Here is a 26403-nt window from a genome sequence, read left to right on the forward strand (position 1 = left end):
CATTGAAAGTTTAAGTTAGTGTGTAAATTGGTATGTGTATATTTGTATGCGTACAGGGTGTCCAACAAAATTATATGTGTATATTTGTATGCGTACAGAGTGTCCAACAAAATTATACGTGTATATTTGTATGCGTACAGAGTGTCCAACAAAATCGTGTCTAACTTTGTATATTTGAATATTTGTATGCGTACAGGGTGACCAACAAAATAGTTTCTAACACTTTATGTTTATTTGGATGCGTTCAGAGTGTCCAACAAACTAAAGTAAATTGGTATATAACCTCTACAAGACATTTATAAATTTTTCCTGAAAAGTACAACCCATTCAGACCAGCAATTACTGAGATCTTTAGCTTCAGACTAAAGACCTTACAACTTTGTATTATAGGACAATAAAAATTGGCAATCAAATTAGTGAAAGTTTATATTTTTTAATGAAAAAATACAGGTTTAAGGACCCATATTTTAATACATTTAATCTTAATATATTGTGTGGATTTAATTTGTAATTGTAAGTGCACTTATATAATTATCAGTTATGGCTCATAATCAATCAGTAATTTATCAGTAATTCATATTTGAATTTTAGGTGGTCACACTGCGTGTGAATTTTCAGTGTAAAGCTATGTGTCATTAGTGTGTGAGTGTGTGTGTGTCTGTGTGATAATGTCTGTTTGTGTGTGTGTCACTGTGCGTGGGTCAATATGTGTAAATTGTGTGTGTGTGAAAGTTTGGGTCAATATTAGTAAACTTGTAGCGTGCGTTTGTGTATATGTGTGTTTGTCTGTCTGTCTGAAACATGTATGTGTGTGTGTGTGAGTATGTGTGTGTGTCTGTGTGGCTAGCTGGGCAGGGCAGCCTGGTGCGAGGGCGGCCTCTAGAGGTCAGGCAGAGGGTTTCTAGTGCCAGTTTTGCTGGATTATCCAGGTATACACATCATTATCCAGCTGTGACCTAGCCTTGCTCTACATACATGCACTATTAGTTGCGCTATGCTACTTATATCAAGTGCGCGTCATAACTGTGTTTAAAATTAATAAAATTTGTGTGATTTTAAAGAAACAAGCTTAGAAAGTATTTCTAAGTTTATAAGAAATTTTGTATGTTGATGAAGGTCTCTTAAACCGCTCGGCTTAAAGTGCATTTTAAGGATATTCTTATATTGAAATTGCAGTCTTCTTAAAATAAATTTATGAGAGATTCATATTTCACATTTGATCTTGAACTTCAAATTAAATTGATGGAATGAATAGATCAATTAAAATTTGAAGCATCAATTTAGAAATTCATTTAGGGAATATTATAATTTTTTTCATCATTTGAAGTCTATCTAAGATGCGTAGCTTTCTTTGATGTAACTTTATTTGTCAGTCTTTTAGTTAACTTTTATCCCAGAGCCATTTTAATGCATTTTTTTAAGTATGCAAACTTTTTATAAGATATTATCTTTTTATTGAGATTGCTGCTCTACTAATGGATATAATTGTCCTTGGTGTAATAATAGAAACGACACTGATATGTTAAGTAAAGAATTGCATGTGGACAGGGAGTAAGAAATAAGACAATAAGCCCCCATTAAAATAAACTAAATTACCCATAATTCAGAATAAAATTATCAGTATATACACTGTCCACTTGTACAAACCAATCATGACCAAACCCCTACATTGTAAAGCTAACAAAGGGCAGAACGAGTATATATAATATCTTTTAATGTCCCATCCCTCTCTCTGGAGTCTGGGGATTCAGGGAATGAACAGTGGATAATAAATAACTCTTCCACCCAATGCATGTTTACAATTTTGCCTTAATTTACTAGTAATTATAAAGTGAAATTTTGGGGTGTAAATCATTGGCATTTTCCTCTCCCTCCCTGGGAGTTTAAAGAAGGAACAGAAGTGTAACTGAATTCTTTTAAGCTGGCAGCCTGCCAATTTAAAACTATATACTATATATCAGTCTTTTTCTCTTTTTATACTTTTCCTATCTATCTTTTTTTTTAGTAGCAAAGCTACTCTATTGCATAAGTTTTCATGTTCGTTCAATAAATGTTTTATTAGGCCTTTTAGAGTCTATTTTTTTCTTCATTTTTACTCTTCGTTTAATATTTTAATAAGTAGTACATATCACCCTTTTAGATTAAGATTATCGTTGAAAAGTTTATACATTGAAGGTTTGAACCAACCAATAAAAGTTGCCTTAGTGCCCAACATGTAAAAAAAAACTTTGGGTACCTCTATAATTTATTGTCTTAAGTTCCTCCTTATTTACTAATTAATATTTTACAAGTTACCAAACTATTACTATATGACAGTTTTCTGTTCTTTGTTCATCTAAGATATTATTATATAGTAATTGCTGCACTACTTAAGGCTATAATTGTCCTTGTTTCACCATAAAACTACATGTATTTTCCTTAATAAATTTTAAACCCAACATAAAAATACTTCTTTAAATTAAAATCTACAAATAGTTTTAAAGGATTATTTGTTGTGCCCCCAGTATTGAGGGATTTAGAAGAGCTAAAAAGTAGCTTAAAACCATCCTGTAACATATTGGAAGCTTCTATACAATTGTGAGACCTTAACAGACAGACTTAAATAAAAACTTACTGCTTTTTATGAAAGGATTTGAATGTATGATAATTCAAAGGACAAAAATGCATAGTAGGAATTTAGGAAAATAATTTGAAAAATTTCAAAATATGCTGATTTGAAAATTATGCACTTTAAAAATCATTCTAGACTTTTTAAACATTGATTTTTACTTGCTTTAAACAGATTTTGCTTAGAATATTTGTTGTAATATAGATTATAATCCTCTAGAAGGAAGTTTTATTCTAGTCTTTAGAATCTTATTTAAAACTGACCTCTTTGAGTTATCTATTTTATTTAGAAAAGCTTCCTCTGGATGGTTTTAGGCTATTTTAATTAAATAAATTTAATTTATGGTCGTCTAAGGCTTTTTTCTACTACTTTTTAAACTCTTAGAAAACATAGCACCTAGGTCCTAGATGCTAGAGGCGCAGATGCTAATAAGAAATAAAATTAAACAATACCTTTTGTGTCAATAACGCTGATAAAATATGTTCAGGTGACAATGGCGCCCCCCGCAGCAGAACTCCAGGCTATGACCGATGCCTTTGAGGGCATTGACAGGTAGATAAACATATTGCAATGAATTATAGACAGCTTTTCGCGGATATTAAAATGAAGAAAAAAAATATTAAGTTTTGTTGGGGCCCGTCTTATAAAACTAGAAATAATTTAATGATTTTAATTTTAATATTCGTGGAAAATTGTTTGTAATATAATGTTATAAATGATTTTTTAGTATAATTTTGAAGTTATTCTATAACTTTTAGTCTTCCGTTATCAATCCTAAGTAAACTTTGGTTATGTGAGCATAGACCTTTTTTCTTCTAGCTCCTGCTCTATTCCTGCGGCGCCCTATCCCAACGGGGTCCTATCCCTAACAGGGATGACTTTGATATCTTAACTATACCTAACCTAACCTAAAATAGACATCCCAAATACATTTTTTGCACATATGTTGAAAAACGCCAGTAATTCAATATTTCTATAGTTTAAAATTAGTGCGAAATTTTGTAATTTCTAAAATTAGAAAAAATAATCCAAAACCTAAAATCTAAAGTTACTTTAATTTCTAGATTGGCAGAAGGTGCCCCCAGAACCGATGGCGCCCCTAACTTCAGAAGGGTAAGTTTTTTGTTTAAACATTTTTTAGGATTTAATTTTTGAGATACAATATTGGACCTTGTTGTCCTAGAAATCATTATTCCAAAACTAAGATGAATAGGATAGTTGTATCATAAAAAAATGCTTGTCAAAAAAAGTAAAAATTAACATGTTATAAATGAATTCGAAATTCGATTCTTAAATCATCTAAAAGCGATTATTAAATAGCCATTTGTTTTTATAAGATACTAAAAATTTTGAAATACAATAAGGGCAGAAGTATTTTTTATTAATGTTAAGATTCCAATTACTGATGTTAGGAAGTATGCTTGGAATTTTTACCTAAAGGTCAAAACTAGCCTAGGTTAGAGTCAAAGGAAAGCACTTAAACTTTCTCTTAAAATAATGCCCAGATACTTTATATATATATCTACAGGGTGCTTTAGCAAATTTGTATTATTTTAAGGCCTAATATGTCTAAGCTATCCAATTTAGATAAATTAGGTAAGTTTTGTTTATTTGAAGCTTAAGATTTCAATAATTACGGAACTAATGGAGTTCTCTATTTAAAGGAGTTGGTTCTTTGATGTTTTATGTATTGATGTGGTTTTATGCTATTTTTCTGTCCCCTTTGAATACAGATCCCCTAGATGTTATGGGTGCAGCTGCTAGTAGGCAATATAATATTATAATTATTATAATTTATTATTATAATTTTAAAAGCTTACCATCTATATAAAAATAATGAATTCTTTAATTTTGTGTAAAAGTTTAGGGAAAAATTTATTTTTGATCCTGTATGTTATTGTTCAATGTAAATGTATTTTGAGCATATCCTATATAGTTGCCTTATTTCATTGCCTTTTTACTTGACTACTAGACTATGTGCAAATGCATTAAGAATTTAACACCAAAAATGGACACTGGACAGGTAGTGGGAAGTCCAGTGCCGATATTTTGCATTAATTGCAGGCTTCTAAAGGGATAAGACAATGGCCGATAAATTGATGTACATCACCAATGATGATACACAAAAATACATCTTTTGTAAATTATGATTAGTAGTTAAAACGTATATTCAATCAATTCAATTAATCAACCACTAAAAATTCAATAAAAGTCCTTAAAGTTGTTAAGACAACGATTAAGAAAACGTTAATATAAAACTTTGGGGACTAGTGTAATAACCAGTCCAATGTCCCCTCCCTCCCTGATTATTTGTAATCATATTGTCTATATTTTTTTAGCTGCCTGGTTTCCCTCTGTTTGGTACAGGCCAGACCACCATTGAGGGTAAGAGGATTTAGTTTTCTACACCTTTGGTAAATTAACATTCTTGTTCACAAATATTTATTATTTTTTTCCAATTTACATCTTCTCTCAGAATACTTTAAGTTATTAATCGCATCGTTTTAGAGACAGCTTTCCGCGGATATTAAAATGAAAAATTAATAGATCAAAACCAGTTTTGTTAGACCCGATGGCCCGACTAACAAAACTGGTATTAATCTTTTGATTTTTATTATTCGAAATACTATACTATACATGATTTTTCAGCGAGGCTAAGAACCGAATATTAATCGTTTTCGAAGCTATAATTTTAGAAATTTAGTAAAAATATCCTTTTAGGCTTCGAGAAGTGCCTTGAGCCTGTCCTGAAGAAGTACTGTGATGAGAAGAACGTTTTCTGGGTCAATCTCAGGTACAACGTTTTATTATTATACTTCCTTTGTAATCACTTTGAAAATATCAAAGAGATGGGCGGAATTTTAACCAATTTATATTGAGCAAAATCTTCTATATTTCTTTATTAGTAAAATTATTTACATTGATTAGTAAATCTATCATACACCACTTACAACCCCCTTATATATTATCAGAAGTTTAATTTGAGTCCTGAATAAGCTTAACCCTCCAGGAAACATATAAACTCAATAAATAAAAAAATTTCAACTTATTATTTTTTTTACAGACAAGAACCTGTTGTCTATGTGAACAACAAGCCTTTCACCGCCAGAGACCCCAAGAAGTGAGTTGAAAAATTATTAATTTTGCATTTAAGAAAACATTTGGTTGTTTAAAAATTATTTTTGAATATCCGAATGTTTTTAAGATGCATGTCTAACTTTTAAAGCTTTTGATTATTTCATCCTTTAAAAAGTTTAATATTTTTTATTAGATTTTGGTTACATCCTTTATCATCAAAGTCATCAATTAATATTTTCATATAGCATAATTTTTAACCATATCAACCAAGGAAATTTTGTAACATGATACAAATTCTAGATTTTAAACGTTAATTCTTTTTTTGAAAACTTTTTATTCTTTTTAGTTTACTTTAAATTTATATCAAAACAAATGCTTGCTGTAACATTAATGCCAATAATTCATTTTTAATGCATATTTATATACTTTTTATAAATATTTTGTCCCCTAACCTAAATTTTGTTGCCCCTCATTTTTCTTTCTTGTGTGTGTTTTAGTCCTGCTGCTGATATTGGTCTTAACTGTAACCCGTAAGTAAACTAGCAATTTAAGGGGTTTAAATAGTTTTGCATAAATCTTTAAATAGTTTATAGAAAATATCAAAATGTAAAAATGCCTAAGTTACTAAAACTTCTTTTCTAATAAAAAGGCATTTTCACACAATGACACATTTAAATACTTTAATGAAATGTTAATTTTCAGAATACAATTTTTTGATAAATATAGTAGATCCATACTTGGTTAATAAGCCGATTGACAAATATCTTTACCTTTGAAACTTTCATTTATGTTAAATTTTTTTTTTTACATGTGGATATACCTATTTTTATGACTTTAGACACTGCTTTGACACAAAACATTGTAGAACAGTAGCAAGAATTAGGTTTTTTTTATAAACTATAAACTTAGTATTTAAACTAACAATCTTGCTTAGGTTCTGTAAATATCAAGATAGATGAATCAATTTAGAAATTGGAGTTTACATAGACATAATTCTTAAATTTACATAATTGATTAATTATCTCATTTTAAAATAGATTTTTTGACAATGTGAGTTTATGTGAATAAAATTTTTTAATGTGAGTTTTGTGTGTGCATGTTTGTCCATCTTTTTGATTGAATTGCAGATTATGTTGAGTAATGAGATTTTATAGAATGCTTTACGTCCCAAAAGTTTTTGATATCTGAGGTTTTGGGGCCAAAGTTTTATTAAGATAGAAATCTGATGTTTTCCTATTTTGGTGAGGTGTGTGTGTGTGTGTGGGATAGTGGTGATAATGTAAATATATAATTTGTAACATGAGTGATGTGTACAGAAAAAGTGAATTATTCTTAAAATCAAATCAATTGAAAAAGACTACATTCAACAATAAATAACTACTTTAATTAGAACTTTAGTTTTAAACACATACTTCAAACTTTTCAGTTTTAAATTGCACTTTTTTCTTTGTATTTTAAATTTCTGTTTACACTAGGAAAACTTGTAAATTGCATCAGCATAGTTGTAATTTATTAGGTAATCTAAATGTGAAAGGAAAATTGTAATATATTTATTTTAAAGATTAGATTGTAGATGCTTTGGTGATTTTTATAATATCTAAATTAAATGAACTAATGAATTATTTTAAAACTTTAGAATCAACTTCCATCTTGAGATTAACTGCCCAGAGGAGTGCTCCAAGATTGAGGGCGAGGTTTGTTTTATCCTCATAATAAAGTAACAAGATGACTTTTTGTCTGTACTAAAGGATCTCACTAGATGCTAAACCGATTTAGTTCTCCTTAACAGAGAAGCTTCTCAAAAGTTCCAGGAAAGTTTAAAACTTTTAGGGGGGAAGGAACCACCACCCTCCCAAGAGAAATCACAAAAAAAAATTTTCCTAGAGATTTGAACGCAACGTAGATAATAATTTCTCAAATCATGTATTTGAAATAAAAAACAAACATTTAAAGTGCTATTAAGGCATCTAGGGCTGTAGCTGCTAGTTTATAATATTGTTAAGAGATTATTTAGATTAATAAGGGTTAGTTACTTCTGAATAAGGTTTTTTTGTGAAATACATTTGGCTATGAACTAGTTAAATTTTGGGCAAATTTCTTGATTATAAAATTAACCGCAAAGATTATAAATTAGGAAAGGTCAAGCTTTAGGTATACCCGTATACCCCTGCAGGGTTTGGCTCTTCTAGGTTACAGCCATTTCCGTGGCTAGAAACTAATTTTTGAAGAATGATACTGGGAAAGGGGAGGGTGTGGTCGTTGGTCCATTTGTCATTTTGAAGATTAAACCATTTACTTGATAGTTAAATTTCTAATACATGTTGTTTAATCAAATAAGTCAATAACGTTCTATAAAGTTCGCCCATCCTAACAGTATGTCAATGTTTAAACAAGTTTACAGATAATGTATTTCTTGAAATTTAAAAAAAATAATTACCTCGTATTTTTTTTTAGTTTGCCGAGGAGTTGAAGAAGAGAGGAGATGAATTCAAATATTACAAGGACCAGGTATAGTTATTTTTTTGTCAAAAATTTATAATTGTCTTTGTATATAAAAGTCTGAATTATTTTCTTGTTTGAAGTTAAAGATTTCAATAAAAAGGGAAAACCTCCAAGATCTTCTGAATTTTTACCACTTCAAATTGGCAGATTTGAAAAGTATATTTTGATTTCGTACATTTTTCTAAAAATTAAACACGAAGGATGCATAATTAAAACCTACGGAGTCTCAATCGTAACTTTACAAAGTGTCTCAAAAGCAGCCATGAGACACAGGAAGATGAGAGGAGAAGTGGGAAAGAAGACCCCCAAAAAATAGATGGATAGTCCCTAATTTTTATGATGTAACAGCGTTTTTTATTGAGACTCTTTGTAAAGTTACTTTTAATCAAATATTTTTTATTTTGATATTCGCGGAAAGCTGTTTATAAAACGATGCGACAGATAACCATTATTACCTTAGTTCGGAGAGCACCCAGAGGAGAGAGCCACCAATGACCAGTTTTCTGAGAAGTTGGAGGGTATCCAGACCATCAATGAGATCTATGCTGCACTCAAGGTTTGATTTTTTGACAAGAAACGTCAAAGCATTTTTATGTTGAGTGGGGTAACATGAGTGATTTTCTAAGGTTTGAGGGGATAATCTAAATGAAGATTTCAAAGTTTAAGGAGGGTAAATTATAATGTATGTTTATCAGTTTGAACGCTAGCTTCCTTTAAAGTTCTTAGTTTTCTTTAAATATTCGTTACACATATCATTTTACTGTGAGCTGCATTGGATCCAAACTTTTCATAATAAGTTATACATTTATTTCAATTTGAATTAAAAAAATAATTTGCTTAAAAATTCTCAATTTAAAAGTTTAAATCAATGTGAATTACACAGATGTTTGAACCTTCTAACTTCTATTTCCCCCCCTCAAAACCTTTTCAATTAAAAAAGTTTTCAGTATAATATGTCATTTTCAACAGAAAATTTGTGTGCATAATACTTTCCAAAGAAAAACTTTGCCAATTTATTTTTTGCAACATGTCAGCAAATTATTAGACGGTGCAAAAAGTTATGATATGCTCACAGTTTTAAACACAAAGTTTGTTCTTCAAAGATTACCATCCCCTCCATTTATTTAATTTATTCATAAATTATCATTTTGAACAAAATAAATCAACAAATAAGTATGATTACGGCCAATAGCAGCAGGGTTGTTAAAAAAATAATTACATCTAATGAGATAACGATAGATAGATAAATAAAGAAAGAGAGAGAGAAAAAGAGATAGAGAGAAAGGGAGAGAAAGTGCATGAGAAAGAAAGAGAGAGGTAGAGAGATAGAGAGAGAGAAAAAAAGAGTGTAGGAGAGAAAGAAGAGAGAGAAAGAAAGAGAAAGGGAAAGAGAGAAGGGGAAAAGAAGGCGAAAGTAAGAGAGACAACTACATAATTTACACAATTTTTTAAATTAAAGGAAAAGGTTCCCAAGCTGGAGGCCTTGAGGATCCCCATGAACCAGGAGAAGGCCCCCGCAGAGGCCAACTTTGACCAGATTGTGTCCATGCTGAAGATCACCTCCGCCTCCACCCCCGTCATCTTCAACTGCCAGGTATAACTTTCAGGGACCTAAAGAGATAAGACAATGACCGATATTGATGTACATACCCAATGATGATACACAAAATTACCTCTTCTGTAGATAACAATTAGTGATTGAAACGTTTGAACACTCAACTTTATGAACCAACCAATCAATATTCAATAAAAGTCCCCAAAGATGTTGAGCCAACGAATAAGAAAACGTTATTATAAAAATTTGGGGACTAGTGTAATCTACAGCCCAATGTCTCCTCCATCCCTGTATAACTTGACTCAGGTTTCTTTGTCTAGTTGTCGGAAAGGTGATAGGTTCTAATCTCGGCCCAACACAGCGTCATTAAGACATTAAAAATGGTTCCTATTGCTCCTATGTCAAATGCGCAACACGAATAGTTAGAGGAGGTGGAATACCTTTGCCCTTAACGGGCGCAACTCATTTCCCTGGCAAAGGTTGTCTGAAGGGCGTTTGACCATTAAATAATGCACATAATTAAACAAGATTTTCTTTGGTTAGTAACTGGCTGCCTTATTTTAGTTGCAAAGCTACTATATTTTGATTAATCTGTCCGCATGTAATTCTATGGGTATGATGTGATTTTCTGTGCTGCTTTTTAAGCTGATTTTTTTGTAGGCTGGTATCTCTAGAACCACCACCGCTATTGTCACAGCTGCCATCATCAAGGAGCTGCAGTTGGGTGTCGAGTTGGAGAGGTAACAATAATTATCCTTAAATAAAAGAAACAGGATGTCTATCTGTGTGTACAGAAGGATATTGCTAACGGCTCAATCGATATGGTTCTCTATTACAATGTAGCTTCTCATATGTCCATGAAAAGTTATAACTATTTTGAGGGATGATAACACTACCCTCCCAAGAGAAATTGCCCCATGAAAAAAGGACCCACCACAAAATAATTTGAAATTAACCTCATAATTTTTCATTTCATCCGCGAAAATCTGCTAATAAATAATTATTCCTTGACTAGAATGAGAGGTATTGTCCCCGACGACATCCTTGACGCCTTGAAGAAGAAGAAGCTGGGTCTCCCCGGCATTGATGTTGAGGTCCAGGAGGACAGGAACGCCATGCAGATGGGAGAGTTCGATGTCATCAAGGAGCTTCTCGAGGCATTCCCCCAGGCTAAGATTGCCAAGGCCCAGGTAAAAACAACGAAGTAGAAGGTTTCGTCGTGTTTTACATTAGCTTTTGATAGTTTAGGTAAATAGTAATGATTGCCCCGCAGGGTTAAGAAACTGGTCCCGCAGGGTTAGAGGTACTGTGGAATTGCGACGAAACCCGCTACTTCGTTTTCTTTCCAAGATCAAAAATCTTTTTATTTATAGCAAAGTTATTATTTACTCTATATACTCTTTCAAATTTATAAATGTTAGAATTGTTCTATTAACCCTTACAGATCGGGGGGGGGGGGGGATCATATTGACCCCCCCTCTAGTTTTTTTCAATGTCATTTTTTTTGTAGGTAAGATAGAGAGTTGTGACTTCATGACTTTTAAGGTTTAGTAATTATACGTCGGCAAGAGTTGATTTTATTAGGATATCTGGTCTGTGTCGGTCGTGGTATCCGGTCAAAGTCAGTTGGGTAGCACCAAAAAAAAAAAAAAATTCTAAATAAATCCTAATTGTTACATTATGACTTTAGAGTATAAGGTAGAAACCTAAAATTTTTTTGGCGAATACTGAGATATCAATGACCTTATGAGAAAAGTGGTGTTATGACCGTTTGACCGCTCCCTGACCGACTTTATGACCGTTTTTTGTCCGGCTTTTACTACAGACATATATCATGAATATCGTGGCTTCTATTACAGCTAGAGACCTATACATTTTTTTGGTAAATCCTTGAGCAACAATAAACAGATAAAATAATTATTGGCGCCGCCAACCGCCGTTTTACCGCCGTAACCGCCGAAAATGTCGGTTTCCGTTATTTACCGTTTTTCGGCGAGGATCAGAAAAAGTAATTTTTTTGTTATGAAAAATAAAAGTTCGTCCTAAAATTTGGTCATCCTAGCTGCAAATTGGCCGCTCTACAGCTGTTTTAAAATTTAGCGGCTGGGCACTAAAAATCGGATAAGGAGCGGCCTGACCGCTATGACTAGAAAAAGTAATTTTCTCTAAATATACACATGAAAAAATTTTTACGTCTTTATCTGTAACAGAAGCCGAGATAGAGGGGGGGGGTCAATATGATCTCCCCCCGATCTATTAAGGTGGGAATTGGGGCCCGATCTGTAAGGGTTACTTTCATCATGTTTATTTATTTTCAGCAATTGTTCCATAATTATGATTTTAAAGTAACAAATCCTAGTAGGATTAGAAAAATGTCATAAGCGTAGACTTTCTGCAACATAGGATGTTCTCTATCTTCGACTTAGAAATAACGTCAAGTAAATGTTAGAATATATTGTCTGACTGTTTATTTTATTAAACTTTGCTTTTATGAATGTTGCTATCTTTAATAATCCTTAAGTACATAATTTATTTTATTAATTATCTATGTATCAAAGGTTGACAAGCTGATCGATCTTGCTGCCCCTCCCCCACGCGGCACCGGTGTTGAGAACATTCGCGAGTGCATCATCGAGTCCAAGATGACCTTTGATGTGTCCAGCGACGACTGGCAGGCCTACCTCAAGGAGAAGATCATGAGCAACATTGAGAGATACTTCTACCTGATCGTGTTCGCCATGTATGTGCGTGAGGTGGGAGTCAAGGGATTCCCCCAGACCTTCCAGGCTTTCATGGATGCCAACTCCAAGGAATTATACTTGAAAATTTAAACATTTTAGAAATTTACTGCTTAACATAACAAGGTTACAAAATATCTATAGGAATGGAAATAGAATATAGTGGATATTATGACAGGGGAAAAGTTGTCGTCAATTTTGATTGATAACATGGACATCATTTATTTGTCAGTTCATTCATCCAGTAAGAGATGATAGGATGGGGTGAAGGAGGTGAATAGGGGTTCACTTTATTAGAGTACATGATAATCTGGTGTAAGATCCAAGTAATGATAAATCCATTTTGACAGGGAGATTCCTCACCCCTCCCCTTTATTTCAAAAATAAATTGAAATTTGGGGGAGAGGTTTTCTTTGTCATTTTGAGGGAAAGCACCATATGACCCCAAAAATGTTGATTTTCAAGTATTTGTGTTTTGTAGTTGAGAACCATGATTGAGGAGGGCAGAGGCAAGCTTGAGTGGGAGAGAAAGATCCCTGATGAGAAGCTAGAGGAACTGAAGGCTCTGCTCTCAACCCCCGACTTCAAGGAGAATATGTCCAAGGTGGGCATCTTTTTAGCAATCCTATTATATAAGTAGTAAGCTTTGTATGTAGCGAAGGATCTCACTAACAGCTGAACCGATATGGTTGTCCTATACAGTGAAGCTTCTTATAGGTACAGGGAAGGTTTTAACTACTTTGGGGGAGGGTATCTCCTCCCTACCAATAAAAAGTGTCACGTCTTCTAGGGGCGTAGCTGCTAGTACACTATATACTAGTGGTTTCATCCCTAACATATAGAGGCTTGAAAGAGTTGTAAGGGCATAAAATAGCCTAAATATACCCCATCCCTTCTAATGAATGAACGATCTGACCAAGAAATGAGGTCAATGAATTAGCGTCAAATTTTCCCCTGTCAATTTATCCATGTTTATACTATATCCATTTATTTTACATACCTAATCATCTCTAGATCATCAAGCGTATCTACGAGCTGTCCTGGGACATGTTCGGTGACCTGCCCCGCGGCCACCACAAGAACAACTCCATGCACAAGCTTGCCAGCAAGACCATGATTGAGATCCTCCCCGACAACCTGGCTGCCTATGTTGAGAAGAAGTGTGGATCTCTTGCTGGTAAGTTTCCCCCAACTCTGATTGTTGTTGCAGGGATTCTAAGAGATAAGACAATAAACAATAGATTGATAAACAAAATTACCCCATCTGTATATTAAAATTATATTTTGGAATCAAAATTTAACATATAAGTGCATAATGTTTTTGTGCCAACAAATAAGATAACGTGTTTTAAAACCTTTGGGTACTGCAGTTTAATTTGCAGTCAAATGTCCCCTCCCTCCCTATTTATTTTGGTAATTTTTAGGTATACTTACAGCGGAAAAAATTGTAAAAAGTAGATAGAACACTAGGATAAAAGAATGAGAGAGAAAATGATAATAAAGAGAGTAAAAGAGAATAATTAAGCTTATTATATTCATTTTTATATATAATCTAATATTCTAATGAATTAAATTTTATTTTTAAATTTAGGTACCCCCGACTTCTTTGATGTCATTGGCCAGGTGAGCTGGTACGAGCCCTCTGCCTAAACCATCCATATCCGTTCATTTACCTAACTTCCTCTGCCTAAACCATCCATATCCATTCATTTACCTGACTTTAAGATCAACAGAGGCAAATAAAAAATTCCAATAGTTTAAATTTTATGAAAAATTTTAATTTTAAACTTTTTTGCCTAAAAATAACATAAATAACATCCATTCAGAAGTAAAGAAAAGTAAAGTTTTATTATTCTTTTAGTTTTAAAATTTTACTTTTTTGAAAATTTAAAAATGAAAAAATAACATTTTAATCATTCTACAGCTTTTTAAAAAATTGTATATGAAATATATATTATATAGATTTAGAATTTTAATATTTTATTTCTTATGTATTTATTGTTCTATCAGAGGTTTTAATTCATTTTATAAAAGAGAAATGATTCTCGATTAAATAAATGATTTTTATTAGAAATGTGTATAATTTATCACTTATTATTTTAATTATATAATGATTTTGTTGAATAAAGACGATTCTTGTATATTTTTTATATATCCTGTGTTGAATCATTTTAGTCGCTTTTATGTGAATTTAAAAAAAAATAAAAGCAATTTTCAAAGATTAAGATTTATTTATCAAAGTCTTTGTTAAAGTCATTGATTTTAAGGAATATGGAAATGGATGATGAGTATATTTACAGTACACCCCAACTACAACAAACAAATTTACCCACTCTGTAAATTATATTTATTGGTTGAAAATTTTGATCAGACAAAATAATATGTCCAATTTGAAATATTTTCAATTTAACCTTTTACAGTTGACTTATTACATGGATAAAAAGAAACTTTTTTACTATAATGTGTACATTTTCTGATGATTTCTTTGGTGTAATGCTGTTTTACTATTGGTCCTAATTTGCATAAACATTGCAGACGCAAGATACATTTAGAAAGACACAACTGTCCTATTTAATTATTCCCAGCTTAGTAAAGTTTTGTCTCTTTAGGATTAGTAAGATTAGTTTCTTTAGTTTCATAAGAATATATACACCTTCTGTTTTAAGTAGTGTAGCATCTCTATGATTCCTTCTGCCTGTCTGTCCGTCTGTACGACTATAAGGCTATACATTGTTTTGTTCCTATGTCTTAAAATAATGCTATGAGAAACATTTCATTTTTTTCATTTTTTTACTTTTTAACATCTTTTCTTTTAATACCCAGCATTTTCAATTTCTGTTTAAAGGGTTGTTGATATACCATCTCCTAAAAAAGAAGATCCCAATAAAACTTTCAATTAACTTATTCTTACCAAATATTTCTTATAGTTATTGATAATTTATCTTACAAACACAAAGACATACATCCTGCTACTTCCGTATTTAGTGTATTAAAGTAAAATAATGGAGTGAGCATGAGCTATATGCAACTCTTCCCTATGGAGGGAAACCCTGTCCCGATTTTGTATTGGCTCTTTGAAATAAACACAGCCAAGTCCCTACAGACTAACAGAAAATAATTTGCTAGCAGACGATTAGTGTCTCCACCTTTTTTGTCCAAGTATTTGCCTGTATTATACTTTTACATAAATTTGTAGTGTAACACTTTCTTTATTCTTTTTTATAATAATATTGTATGATAATTTATTTTGCGAGGTTATTTTCCTATAATTTATTCTTACATATGTGCAATCATTTCCGAATAAATGATAATGAATGTCAAATTATTATACCCAGAGGAATTTTAATGTGAAAATATAGAAAAGGGAAAACAGAACATGTGCCTTCCTATTAAAAAAAAGTAATCAAAGACAAAGGTTGGATTATCAAAAAGTTTAGAAGTAAAAAAATAATCATGACCTATAAAACACGGGAGGTGTATATCATTACAGTTGAACGCCCCCCTTCCCCGGATAGACAAAAAGGGGCCCTGCCGAAGGGTTCAATTTTGCTATTGTGAATTTTTTTCAAGTATAAAATTTTGTTATATGCGTGGAAGTGATTACTCACCAATCCGATAGACTTCCTTCTTACAAACATCTATATAGCAGGGATAGGATTTTGAAAGATAAAATAATCTTTTTGAAAATCATTGGCAGGGTAGTTTTCCGTTTGTTTGTTAGAGGCTGGGGATAGACCCCAAACTGTCCCAGTTTTGAGCAAGACGATTCCAGTTACGTCATATACGTTTCGGGAAAGAAAAAGGGAAGGGGGGAAGAAAATCTCTTCAAAAGAGATGGGAGAAAAGGGAAGAGATTTTCTTCCCCCCCTTCCCTTTTTATATGACGTCACAGGAATCGTCTTGCTCAAAACTGGGACAGTTTGGGGTTTGTCAGGCTGGGTTTTTCAGTTTGAAAGGCACTTTAATGGAAAGTAATTTATTCTATTTTGAAAATTACTACTTGGCTTTAATTTAGTCATTAATAAGACAAAATGTCTTCATTATACCTTTTTTTATTATTGTCAATTTTAATGCTAAATCTTATCTGAACTATCCCTTTTTACCATAAACACAAATACATATATTATTGGCTTTCAGGATCTATGATAGATACTCGTAATTAATTACTTATTACGGTTAATATAAGCAAAAAAAAATAATGATCAGAACAAACATAAAAGTCAATCTCAATAATTCAAACAGCCAAACAAACGACCATTGACGCCTAAATTAGTGATCATAACTATTCGTTACTAAAAATTATATACGTCATAAATATAGAAGAGTTTCATTTTTATTTTCAATTTAGATAGCTTTAAACCTGCTCTGTCCCTACACTAAGACTTAAAACTACTTAAAAGTAAACGCTTTTTAAAAAAAATTTGTTTTCAAAATCCTTATCCAAATATCTGATTATTGGTTCTATTTTCTTACTTGGAGTAATATTTAAAAGAGCAAAAGTTAAAATAAAAGTGTTTTCCCCTCAAAGTGTCTAGTTAAACACAGCAACCTCTTCTTCATTTTTGGTTTGTTTGTTCCTTACTATAGGTTCTGTTAGGTTAGGTTATAGTGGGTCTTGGTAGCCATGCATGGTTATGGCACTGCAAGTATAGGACCCGTAGAGTTATGGCTCCCTATAGCATTTAGGCTTAGGAAAAAAACCCTTAATACACTTATTATCAATAAGATACTTTTATTGAAAGCACCGTTATATACTTTTACTTTCAATAATGAATTTAAGGATTCCATAGTTTAGTGTCTATCAAGGGGATATTGTATAAATTGTGTTCTTCAAAGTAAAATTCGCTCATAATGAACATAATCGTTCTTGTTCCATGAAAACTGCTAAGAAATCTTTTCTCTTTGGTAGATTTCTTTTGATATTCCTTGGTATCATTAATCTTTTCCGAGATTCATCCTTTTGGTTTTATCCAGCTTAACTTCTAAAGTTCTATCCTCTCATATTAAAGGTATAAGAATTAGAGGAACAAATCAAATAGAAAGTCAGGTATCTGAAGGGATATGACATTGGACTTTACATTAATGTACATCCAAATTAATGATAAACAAAATTTATCCCTCCAAACATGAAATTAACTGGTTAAAATGTTTGGACACTGCTAATTTAAACCAACCAATCAAGATTTAGTAAAAATACCCAAATTTGAACACTGATGGTTTTGAACAACTCAATCAATTTCTACTAAAAGTCCCCAAATTTCTTTTTTAGAAACAACAAATGAGATATTTTGGGTTCTAGTATAATTTACAGTCTAATGCCTCTTCCCCTTGATCCTAATATAAAGGTATAAGAATTAGAGGAACAAACTTAATAGTATGTCAGGGATCTGAAGGGGTAAGACAATGGATTATTGAATAACGTACATACCTAATAATGATAAACAAAATTTACCATTTCAGTACATTTAACTTATTGGTTGAAAAGTTTGACACTGTTACTTAAAACCAACTAATCAAGATTTAATAAAGATAACCCAAAGTTAGAAGACAGCTGGTTTTGAACAACTCAATCAATATGTAATAAAAGTCCCCAAAGTTCTTTTTTAGAAACAACAAATTATATATTTTGGGTACCAGTATGATTTACAGTCAAATGTCCTCTTCCCCTTGATCCTAATATAAAGGTATAAGAATTAGAGGAACAAATCGAATAGTATATCAGGGATCTCAAGGGGTAAGACAATGGATCGTACATCCCTAATAATGATAAATAAAATTTACCACTTTAGTACATTACACTTATTGAAAAGTTTTGACACTGTTAGTGTAAACCAACTAATCAAGATTTAGTAAAGATACCCAAATTTAGAAGACTGCTGGTTTTGAACAATCCAATCATAATCTGATAGAAGTCCCCAAAGTTTAAAAATATTTATAATATCAGAACAGAACTTTAACTCTATATCTCATATATTTATTGTTATATCAGCTTAACTTTTCGATTGTCTTTTAGAGTCAAATAAATAGAAATTAGATTCGAAATCATTATTTTTATATAGTTATTTTGTGTCTATTATACAAACTAAATTTTATGGTTTTTATAAAAAATTCATAAAAATAACGGGGTGTCTGTCTTTGTGTTTGTCTGTCTGTGTGTGTACCGAACGATCTCGTTAACCGCTGAACAGATATGATTCTCTGTACAGTGTAGCTTCTCATAGGTCCTGGGAAGATTTATAACTATTTTGGGGGAGGGGGACATCCTCCCCTAGAGGCCTCTAGGGGCGTAGCCTCTAGTTGTAGATAAAATCATAATAGATAACTCAACCTCTACCAAATAATTCGTATATTCATCCATACAAAATGTTTTACTCAACCGAACTCCAACAACACTTACATATTTAACTTACCTTTGAGTAAAGTAAGTATGGAAATAGTTATTTCTACTTAGTTGCACTTTAGAAAAAGCTTGAATTTAGTGAATCTAGGGACAATTAGGCATGATATTATGATCAAAGCATTTGTATGATTATAAAGATCAAAAGTATAAATAAACGTATAAAGTAAATTTACATAAATTTTGTTTTTACTATCACAGATGTTATCATCCTTGTTTTAAAAAAATCAAGTTAAATCAAGGAGCAAGCATAACTAATCATTTATATAGAACTAAACAAGGATGACAACATTTATAATAGAGAAACTTAACCAAAACAACTAGGATTTAAAAAGTTCTTATATCCTCACCCCCCGCCCCCTCGTACTACAGTTTTAACTCCAGCTTCGGAGTTGTTAGAAATCTCTTAAATTAATTTTTGTGAAACAAACACTCCAAAAAAATGGAATGATATTGATCAGTCAAATGAGCTTTAATCAGAATCTGATATTAATATTCACCTTTTTAAAATTTGAACTAACATTCTATTGCAAGATTTTTAAACTTCAACATAGAGATGCTTACAGCAAAGATTAAAATTGTATGGACTCTATGCAGCTAATAAGTTGCTATAAGTTATTGAAATTGATAGGACAATTCTAACATGTCTAGATTAATAATCAAAGCTGTCCATTCAGGACAGAAAGGTTTATGTAGAATAGACACACTTTAAAAAAAAAGTAGTAGATGATAGCCACTGGGGTTTTATCATAATTGAAATCAAATTGGTTTGTTATAGTTAGCTTGGGTAGGGTTGAGTTATAAGAGAAATAAACAAAAATAATAATAGTTATTTCTCGCATTGTATTATAAACAGCTTTCCGTGGATATAGAATATACAATTATAAGATTAAAACCAGTTTTAATAGCCCCGAGGTGCCGAAGGCATGGGCTAAAAAAACTGGCTTTAATTTTATGATTGTACATTTTTATATTCGTAGATATGATATGATTCTAGTTTTTTCGTATGGATGAGAACCGGTTCTTATCCACCGGATTCGAATGAATAAGAGAAAAAATAATACAGAAATTCATGGAAATAGACCTTTTTGAATTTGAAAAAAAGACACAAATCATAGGTACAAATTCTTTATCTATCTTTCAATATTTTTTTCTGATTACTTTCTTTGTTTTCAATTTGATTATACTCAAAATAATTTTAAGTAATAAGAGCTATATAAATAAATATATGATTCACTTTTAATTATCCGTTACTGTTTTATTTTAATTTTATTCTTCTGAAAGAAACAAATCCTCCATGTTACATTAACACAAAGTCATGTCACCCTACTAATGTAATCAAACAACTTCCCAATATGATAGAAAACAGAATTTCCGAGCTATCAAGTAATCAAACGATTTTTGAATCAGAGAAAGCCAAGTATGAAAAAGCTTTAAAAGCCTCAGGTTACAAGCATACTTTAACATACAAAGAACAACAACAAAATCGAAACACTTTTCCAAAGAACAGAAAAAGGAAAGTAATTTGGTTCAATCCTCCATACAACTCTGCAGTAAAAACTAACATTGCCAAGGAGTTCTTAAAGTTAGTTGACAAACACTTCCCAAAAAACTCACCACTTTATAAATACTACAACAGAAACACATTGAAAGTTTCATATTCAACAATGGCCAACATGGGAAGTATAATCCAAAGCCATAACAAAAAACTACTAGGTGAATCAAACCTACCTACAGAAAAGGGTTGCAACTGTAGGAATCCACAAGATTGCCCCCTGGATGGAAAATGCCTTACAGAAAGTTTAGTATACAAAGCCCTTGTCACAGAACCAAACTAAATACCAATATATAGGGCTGTCATCTGGACCTTTTAAAAACAGATACTACAAACACTTACACTCATTTAGACACAACAACAATGGTACCAAGCTCTCTGACTGCATTTCAAAGCTTAAAGAACAGAACAAGCCACACAGCCTAAAATGGTCAATAAAAGCCCTTGCAACGACTTACAACCAAAACTTCAAGAAATGCCAATTATGCCTGACAGAATGTGTTTTTATTGCCCATGCTTCAAAATCAACCACAACATCACTAAACATGAGAAATGAAGTCTTCAACCACTGCATACATCGAAAAAAGTACTTACTGGACCAAACTTAACCTTAGATGGCCATATCATAGCAATTTTTTTTATATATATCATGCATAATATTCATTACTACAAAGTACATATTGCCTTTTCATGTGTTAAATAAGAAACATTAGTCATAGTTTAAATGCTAAAATTTAAATACCTCACCACCCTTCCCTTTTTATTATGCAAAATTACCCCCCCCCACTCGTTCCTAACCTCAACTGCAAGAAAAAAATCATCTTTTGTTTTTAATAAACAGTATAGAATTTATGCTCATTAAAGCATCATGTATTTTTATTTATCCAACTGAAGATTGTTCTTGACATGAAACACTGTGTATTGGACTTATCAAATAAAAATAACATGTTTAATTAAACTGTGTTGATCACTCTATGTAATATTTTTCTTTCTGAAGATTTTTCTACCGAATTATCTTTCTTTTTATGTATATCTTTGTAAACTCATTCCGATAAAATAGTTGTTCGTCGTTGTCGGGGGGGTACTCAAATTTTCAAAATTGAAAAAAAAATTTCTGAGAGGATAACGCCCATTTTTCTCCTCTTCCTTCTGATTTAATATTTCTCTTTTTTCTCCTTCTTTTTGCAATTTTTCCTTCTCTATTACTCTCTCTTTTTATTACTCTTTTTAATCTCACTCTATCTCTTGTGTTAATCCTTCTTTCTATATCTCTCAAAATAAAAATAGAAAAATGAAACTTCATTTTCAAAGAAAAAAATCGTATGAAACGTAAAATAAAGCCAAATTTCAAATGTATTTTTTTGTGTTTAATTTTTATCTTTGGTTTTAATCTTTGTTGGCACCTTCACTAACTTTTATTGGTTGCAAAGCTACTTTATTTACTAAGTATATTTGCGATTACTTTTATTTAATGAAATCTTCCAATTTTTAACATGTACAAAACGGCCTGCCTAATTGCTTCAAGATCCATGTCAGATCTATATAGGAACTAAGTATATTTGCGATTACTTTTATTTAATGAAATCTTCCAATTTTTAACATGTACAAAACGGCCTGCCTAATTGCTTCAAGATCCATGTCAGATCTATATAGGAAATAAATGTCTATAAACGAGCTCAAGTTTTCCAAGGAATATATGATTAAAACTCATAGTGCTCCAATAATCCATAATAAACTCTCATTGCCCAGAACAATAAGACCCATTATTTTACTTTATTAGAAATAAATTCATTTTTTCATTTCATGTTGCTATTTACCTTATATTGATGTATTTAATTTCTAATTATAAAAAAGAAAATTTAAATTTATAATATGATAAATTTAAGAAAACTATGTTTTAAAAGAATTCGATTGTGGCGACATTTTGTGTGTTCAAATATTAAACTAAAATTGTAATCATCATCATTAACCCTTTGGTGATGGTAATGTAAAGAAAAAAATATAATATAAAAAAATCTTTTAAAAATCATTTAAATTATTAAATATTTACTTTCTTTTAGATAGTAATGCCGGGTGAGGAAAATAGATTTATTGAGAAATAGATATGCATATAGAAAACTAGCCAATAGGGAGATAATTATATCGAGCCAACTCTAGTAATTCAATATATAATGGTAAAGAAGTTGAATGTCTGTTTGACCTTTAAGATCCCTTGAACCTATAAAGGACAAAATTTTCGGGTCATGTAAAGGAAACGAAGTTGCGGGTTTCGTCATATTTTCACAGTAGTTTTGAAAGGTTAGGTTAGGTGATTGCCCCGCAGGGTTAGGCAATTGGCCCCGTAGTATTAGTGCCCCCTGCAGAGGCTAGAAATAGGAGAAAAGCGACTGTGAAAATATGACGAAACCCGCAACTTCGTTTCCTTCACATGACCCAAATTTTTGGGTAGGGGTCCTTATACTATAAAGCAGTGCCTTAATAAGAAAGATGGGTGAATGTCTTGGCTCTTTACAGGGCAAACTCATATGGACAAAGGTCGTTTAATCATTTTGTGTTAGCAAGTATACGCAATAAAAATCATTGTGTATTTTTATGACATATTTCTGAAATTTCAAAGTAAAGTTATCATGATCTTTAATTGTTAAACTATGAACAAGTCAATTTAATCCTAATTTCTTATTTTTTGGCTATGCAACTTATTTTTGTTGTCATCCTTGTTATTATAAACATTATCACAGATCTAATTAAGAAAAAAAGACCAGTTCTGAGGTTTTTAAGCAATATAGTTTTACAGCAGAGTTTTTACGCGTAGCTCTGAATCTATCCCATAAAGGAAGATAAATAAGAATGCATTGGCCCAAAAACGGGGACAACAACTCATTATCATGCATAACAAAGAATTTTCATGCAATATCAAGGTTTTGTTGTTGATTCTTTCTCTCAGGTGATTCCCTCAAAGTACCTGAAGCGCAAAGAACCACCCTCCCCCGTTTTATAATTGAAAAAAAAATAATACAAAATGGGATATTTTTTCACTTTAGCCTAGTCCCTTTGGTAAGCCCTAGCCCTGCAGGGCAACCCTGTGCCTAATATAACCTACCTCATGGAAAACCTATTATGAAAAACAAACCCCAAATAACTATTTTATTAAGAATTAAGTGGGTTTCTATGCTCAACTAGGCACTTTAGGAGAAACCACAAAAAATATCGTACTGTAACCGACTGTCCTTAGTTCCCCATGCAGACTAAACAAGTAAAATATTTGGACCCAATCAGGGAGGAAGGGAGGGGATATTTGGGCCGTTTATTACACTAGTCCCCAAAGTTTTATACTAACGTTTTCTTATTAGTTGGCGTATAACTTGTAATTGGTTGGTTCATTAAGTTAAGTGTCAGAACCGCTAATTGTAATCTACAGAAAGGGTACTTTAAAGTATCATCACTGGGGATGTAAATCAATTTATCGACCATTGTCTTATCCCTTTATATCCCTGAACCCAATGGTATAAATCTTTATCCTAGCTTTTAATTGCTTTATATATTGAACAATTGACGTTCATGTGATATTACCAAATAGTAAAATTACAAAGAAAATAGTAATAGCCTATTAAAATAGTACACAAGAGGTAAGATTTTTGTTAACAAAGGATCTTTTTATTTACTTGAAGAAACATCAAAAAAAAAAAGAATGGGTTGGTGGTGCCTTCCGTATTCCGATTGAGGAAGGGACATTATATTTACTGTTACCCAAATTTTTATAAATACATTCAAATATTCCTTGTAAGATTTATAACGGGAAAAATATGCAATGTATGTAAATTGTGAATTTAATCACCAAAAATATCAGCTGTCTATCTCGAATAGGAGTAAAGAAAATCATGAAAACTCTGAATTCTAGAAATCGAACTATCACCCCAAAAATACACAAATCTCAAAAAAAAATTTATAAAAGTATGCAGAATATTAAAGTATCCAACCCCTGAAAATTTTAGCCGTTTATCTTGAATATGAGTTGAAAATCACAAAAACTTTTAAAATGTAGGAATCGATCCAGCATCCCAATTAATTGACGAATCTTAATGAAACTTGGTGAACAGACGGACGGACATTTAGAATTATAGAGTAGCTTCGCTACTAAAAAAATGTGCTATTTTTTCTTAGTAGATTTGTATGAACACTGTTTAAAGTCTAGTGGTCAAGAATAATGAAAAAAAAGACACAAGTTTAAAAAGAGTTTTTAATAAGATGAAAAAAAACCAAAAATGTTTACAATTGTGATTCTTTAATAAAAGAATGAACATTCTAATGTAGAAATACTGATTGTCTTGTAAAGTTTTAATTTGATGGAACAATTCTTAATAGGTAATAGGTAATGAACTAACAGGCAAGTTCTAAATTTTGAAATGCCTTACTTTAGAATTTTCGAATAGAAAAACTCACAAACTCACAAACCTAAAGAATACACATTTAAACGCCAGTATATCCTTCTGACTATATATCGTTGTCCCAAGATCCAAGGAATTTCAAAGATGTCATTTTAAATTCTTCCACCAAACCTCTTTTTTTTTCAAGATTTTTTCCGCATTTTTAGAAGATTTTTTTAACATTTAAAGATTATAACATATTTTTACTAGATTTTCATTATTTGTCATTACTAATTATAACACAATTGAACAAAAAATTGATGTACATTTCCAATAGTGATATACAACTTAACCCCTTTCTGTAGACGAATTTATTAGCTAAAGAAGTTCAGACATTGGTTTAAACCAGCCATATAATTTGAATGAAAGTGAAAATAATTTTAAGTCAACAAAAAAGAGGTACCAGTATAATTTACATACTAATGGCCCCTCCTTCTCTTAGTATGACAAAAGTTTTACATTTTGTTTATACTAACAAGACTGTAATAGTTGTTCATTGCATCGTATTATAGACAGCTTTCCACGGATTTTAAAATTACAAATTTTAAGATTTAAAACAGTTTTTTTCAGCCTCGGAAAAATGATATTAATTTTATGATGAATTGAAATAATACGATGCTATACATGATTATACGAGCCTTGAATTTTTGTCACAGGATATTGGGACATTGGAAAATGGCAAAAGAATGTACAAATGTATCTATAGTTTCCTATCCATTAGTTTAAGACAAGAAAGAATCCTCGGATTGCAATTAATAGGCCAGATCTGTAATCATCAACCATAGAAAACTATGTACAACGAGGCAGGTAGATAATTCTGCACCGTTTAACAGGGAGTAAGGGAGGGGACAATGAGCAATTAATTCAATTTAAGAGGGTTCGCTGAAAAGCAATGAAAACCAGATTTATCAAGGTAATTTTACCAAAATTGTAAAGGGATCATGGTAACCTAATTTAGAACAAAATTAGTTCTAAGAAAAAAATCATTTACTTGAAAATTAAATTATCAACACATCACAATGTAGTAAACATTCTGTAATTAATCACTAGAAAAATCTTGTTTAGAACTACCTCAACCCTTCTGATATATTTATAACTGACCCCTAATTTCAAGTGGTTCTTAGATTATCTAATACATAATTATCACAGTAGAGTTTCTATACATGAAAAGACATTTTCTTGGGAAAAAATATTTGTTAAAACCAGCGATAAATAACAAACTTTTCTGTCTGCATATTCAAAACTATCTCAGCTAGTTAGCGGGGCATTGATGCGCAAGTCCCCAAAATTAGTAAGAATCTGCTGTATTCGTGCACATTCCCTTTAAGCCAGTCCCCAAAGTCTGAGACTCCTTAAAAATTGAATATTCGATCCATTGTCCCCTCCCTTACTCCCTGACCGTTTAACCGGATCAGTAATCTTTGATCAAATAATAAAATGGTGTAAAAGTAAGGAGTATTCAATAATATTCAGAGAAGCATTATTACTAAAAACATGTGCTCTCCCTTAAAGTGTCTAGCGAGCACAGAATTCCTTTCCCCTCTCT

The 26403-nt window shown here is 31.6% G+C and overlaps 1 protein-coding gene across 2 annotated transcripts; it reads left to right on the forward strand.

Annotated features, from left to right (window-relative positions):
* The first annotated feature begins 3014 nt into the window (after window positions 1-3014).
* Window positions 3015-14633, forward strand: LOC145332012 (paladin-like). Of its 2 annotated transcripts, XM_080176916.1 has the most exons (15): window positions 3015-3160; window positions 3673-3721; window positions 4948-4993; window positions 5330-5402; window positions 5673-5729; window positions 7323-7380; window positions 8141-8194; window positions 8649-8744; window positions 9648-9782; window positions 10404-10483; window positions 10759-10933; window positions 12302-12551; window positions 12961-13085; window positions 13496-13658; window positions 14073-14633. In XM_080176916.1, exons 1-15 carry the CDS (start codon window positions 3102-3104, stop codon window positions 14129-14131), a joined length of 1479 nt encoding a protein of 492 aa, XP_080033042.1. In that variant the 5' UTR covers window positions 3015-3101; the 3' UTR covers window positions 14132-14633. The 2 variants fall into 2 exon arrangements, with proteins under 2 accessions (XP_080033042.1, XP_080033041.1); XM_080176915.1 differs by lacking the exons at window positions 12961-13085; window positions 13496-13658; window positions 14073-14633 and adding an exon at window positions 6184-6216 and having other exon boundaries at window positions 12302-12589.
* Window positions 14634-26403: the final 11770 nt, after the last annotated feature.

Source organism: Acartia tonsa, chromosome 11 (assembly GCF_053477335.1).
Source record: "Acartia tonsa isolate MP-2025a chromosome 11, ASM5347733v1, whole genome shotgun sequence".
Lineage (NCBI taxonomy): Eukaryota > Metazoa > Arthropoda > Copepoda > Calanoida > Acartiidae > Acartia > Acartia tonsa.

Bases quoted from the DNA above. Each gene is read 5' to 3' on its own strand.
- LOC145332012 (XM_080176916.1), top strand. From the start codon at position 3,102: ATGGCGCCCCCCGCAGCAGAACTCCAGGCTATGACCGATGCCTTTGAG. The intron at 3,722-4,947 runs GTAAGTTTTTTG...ATATTTTTTTAG, and splicing joins GCGCCCCTAACTTCAGAAGG to CTGCCTGGTTTCCCTCTGTT. The intron at 4,994-5,329 runs GTAAGAGGATTT...ATATCCTTTTAG, and splicing joins AGGCCAGACCACCATTGAGG to GCTTCGAGAAGTGCCTTGAG.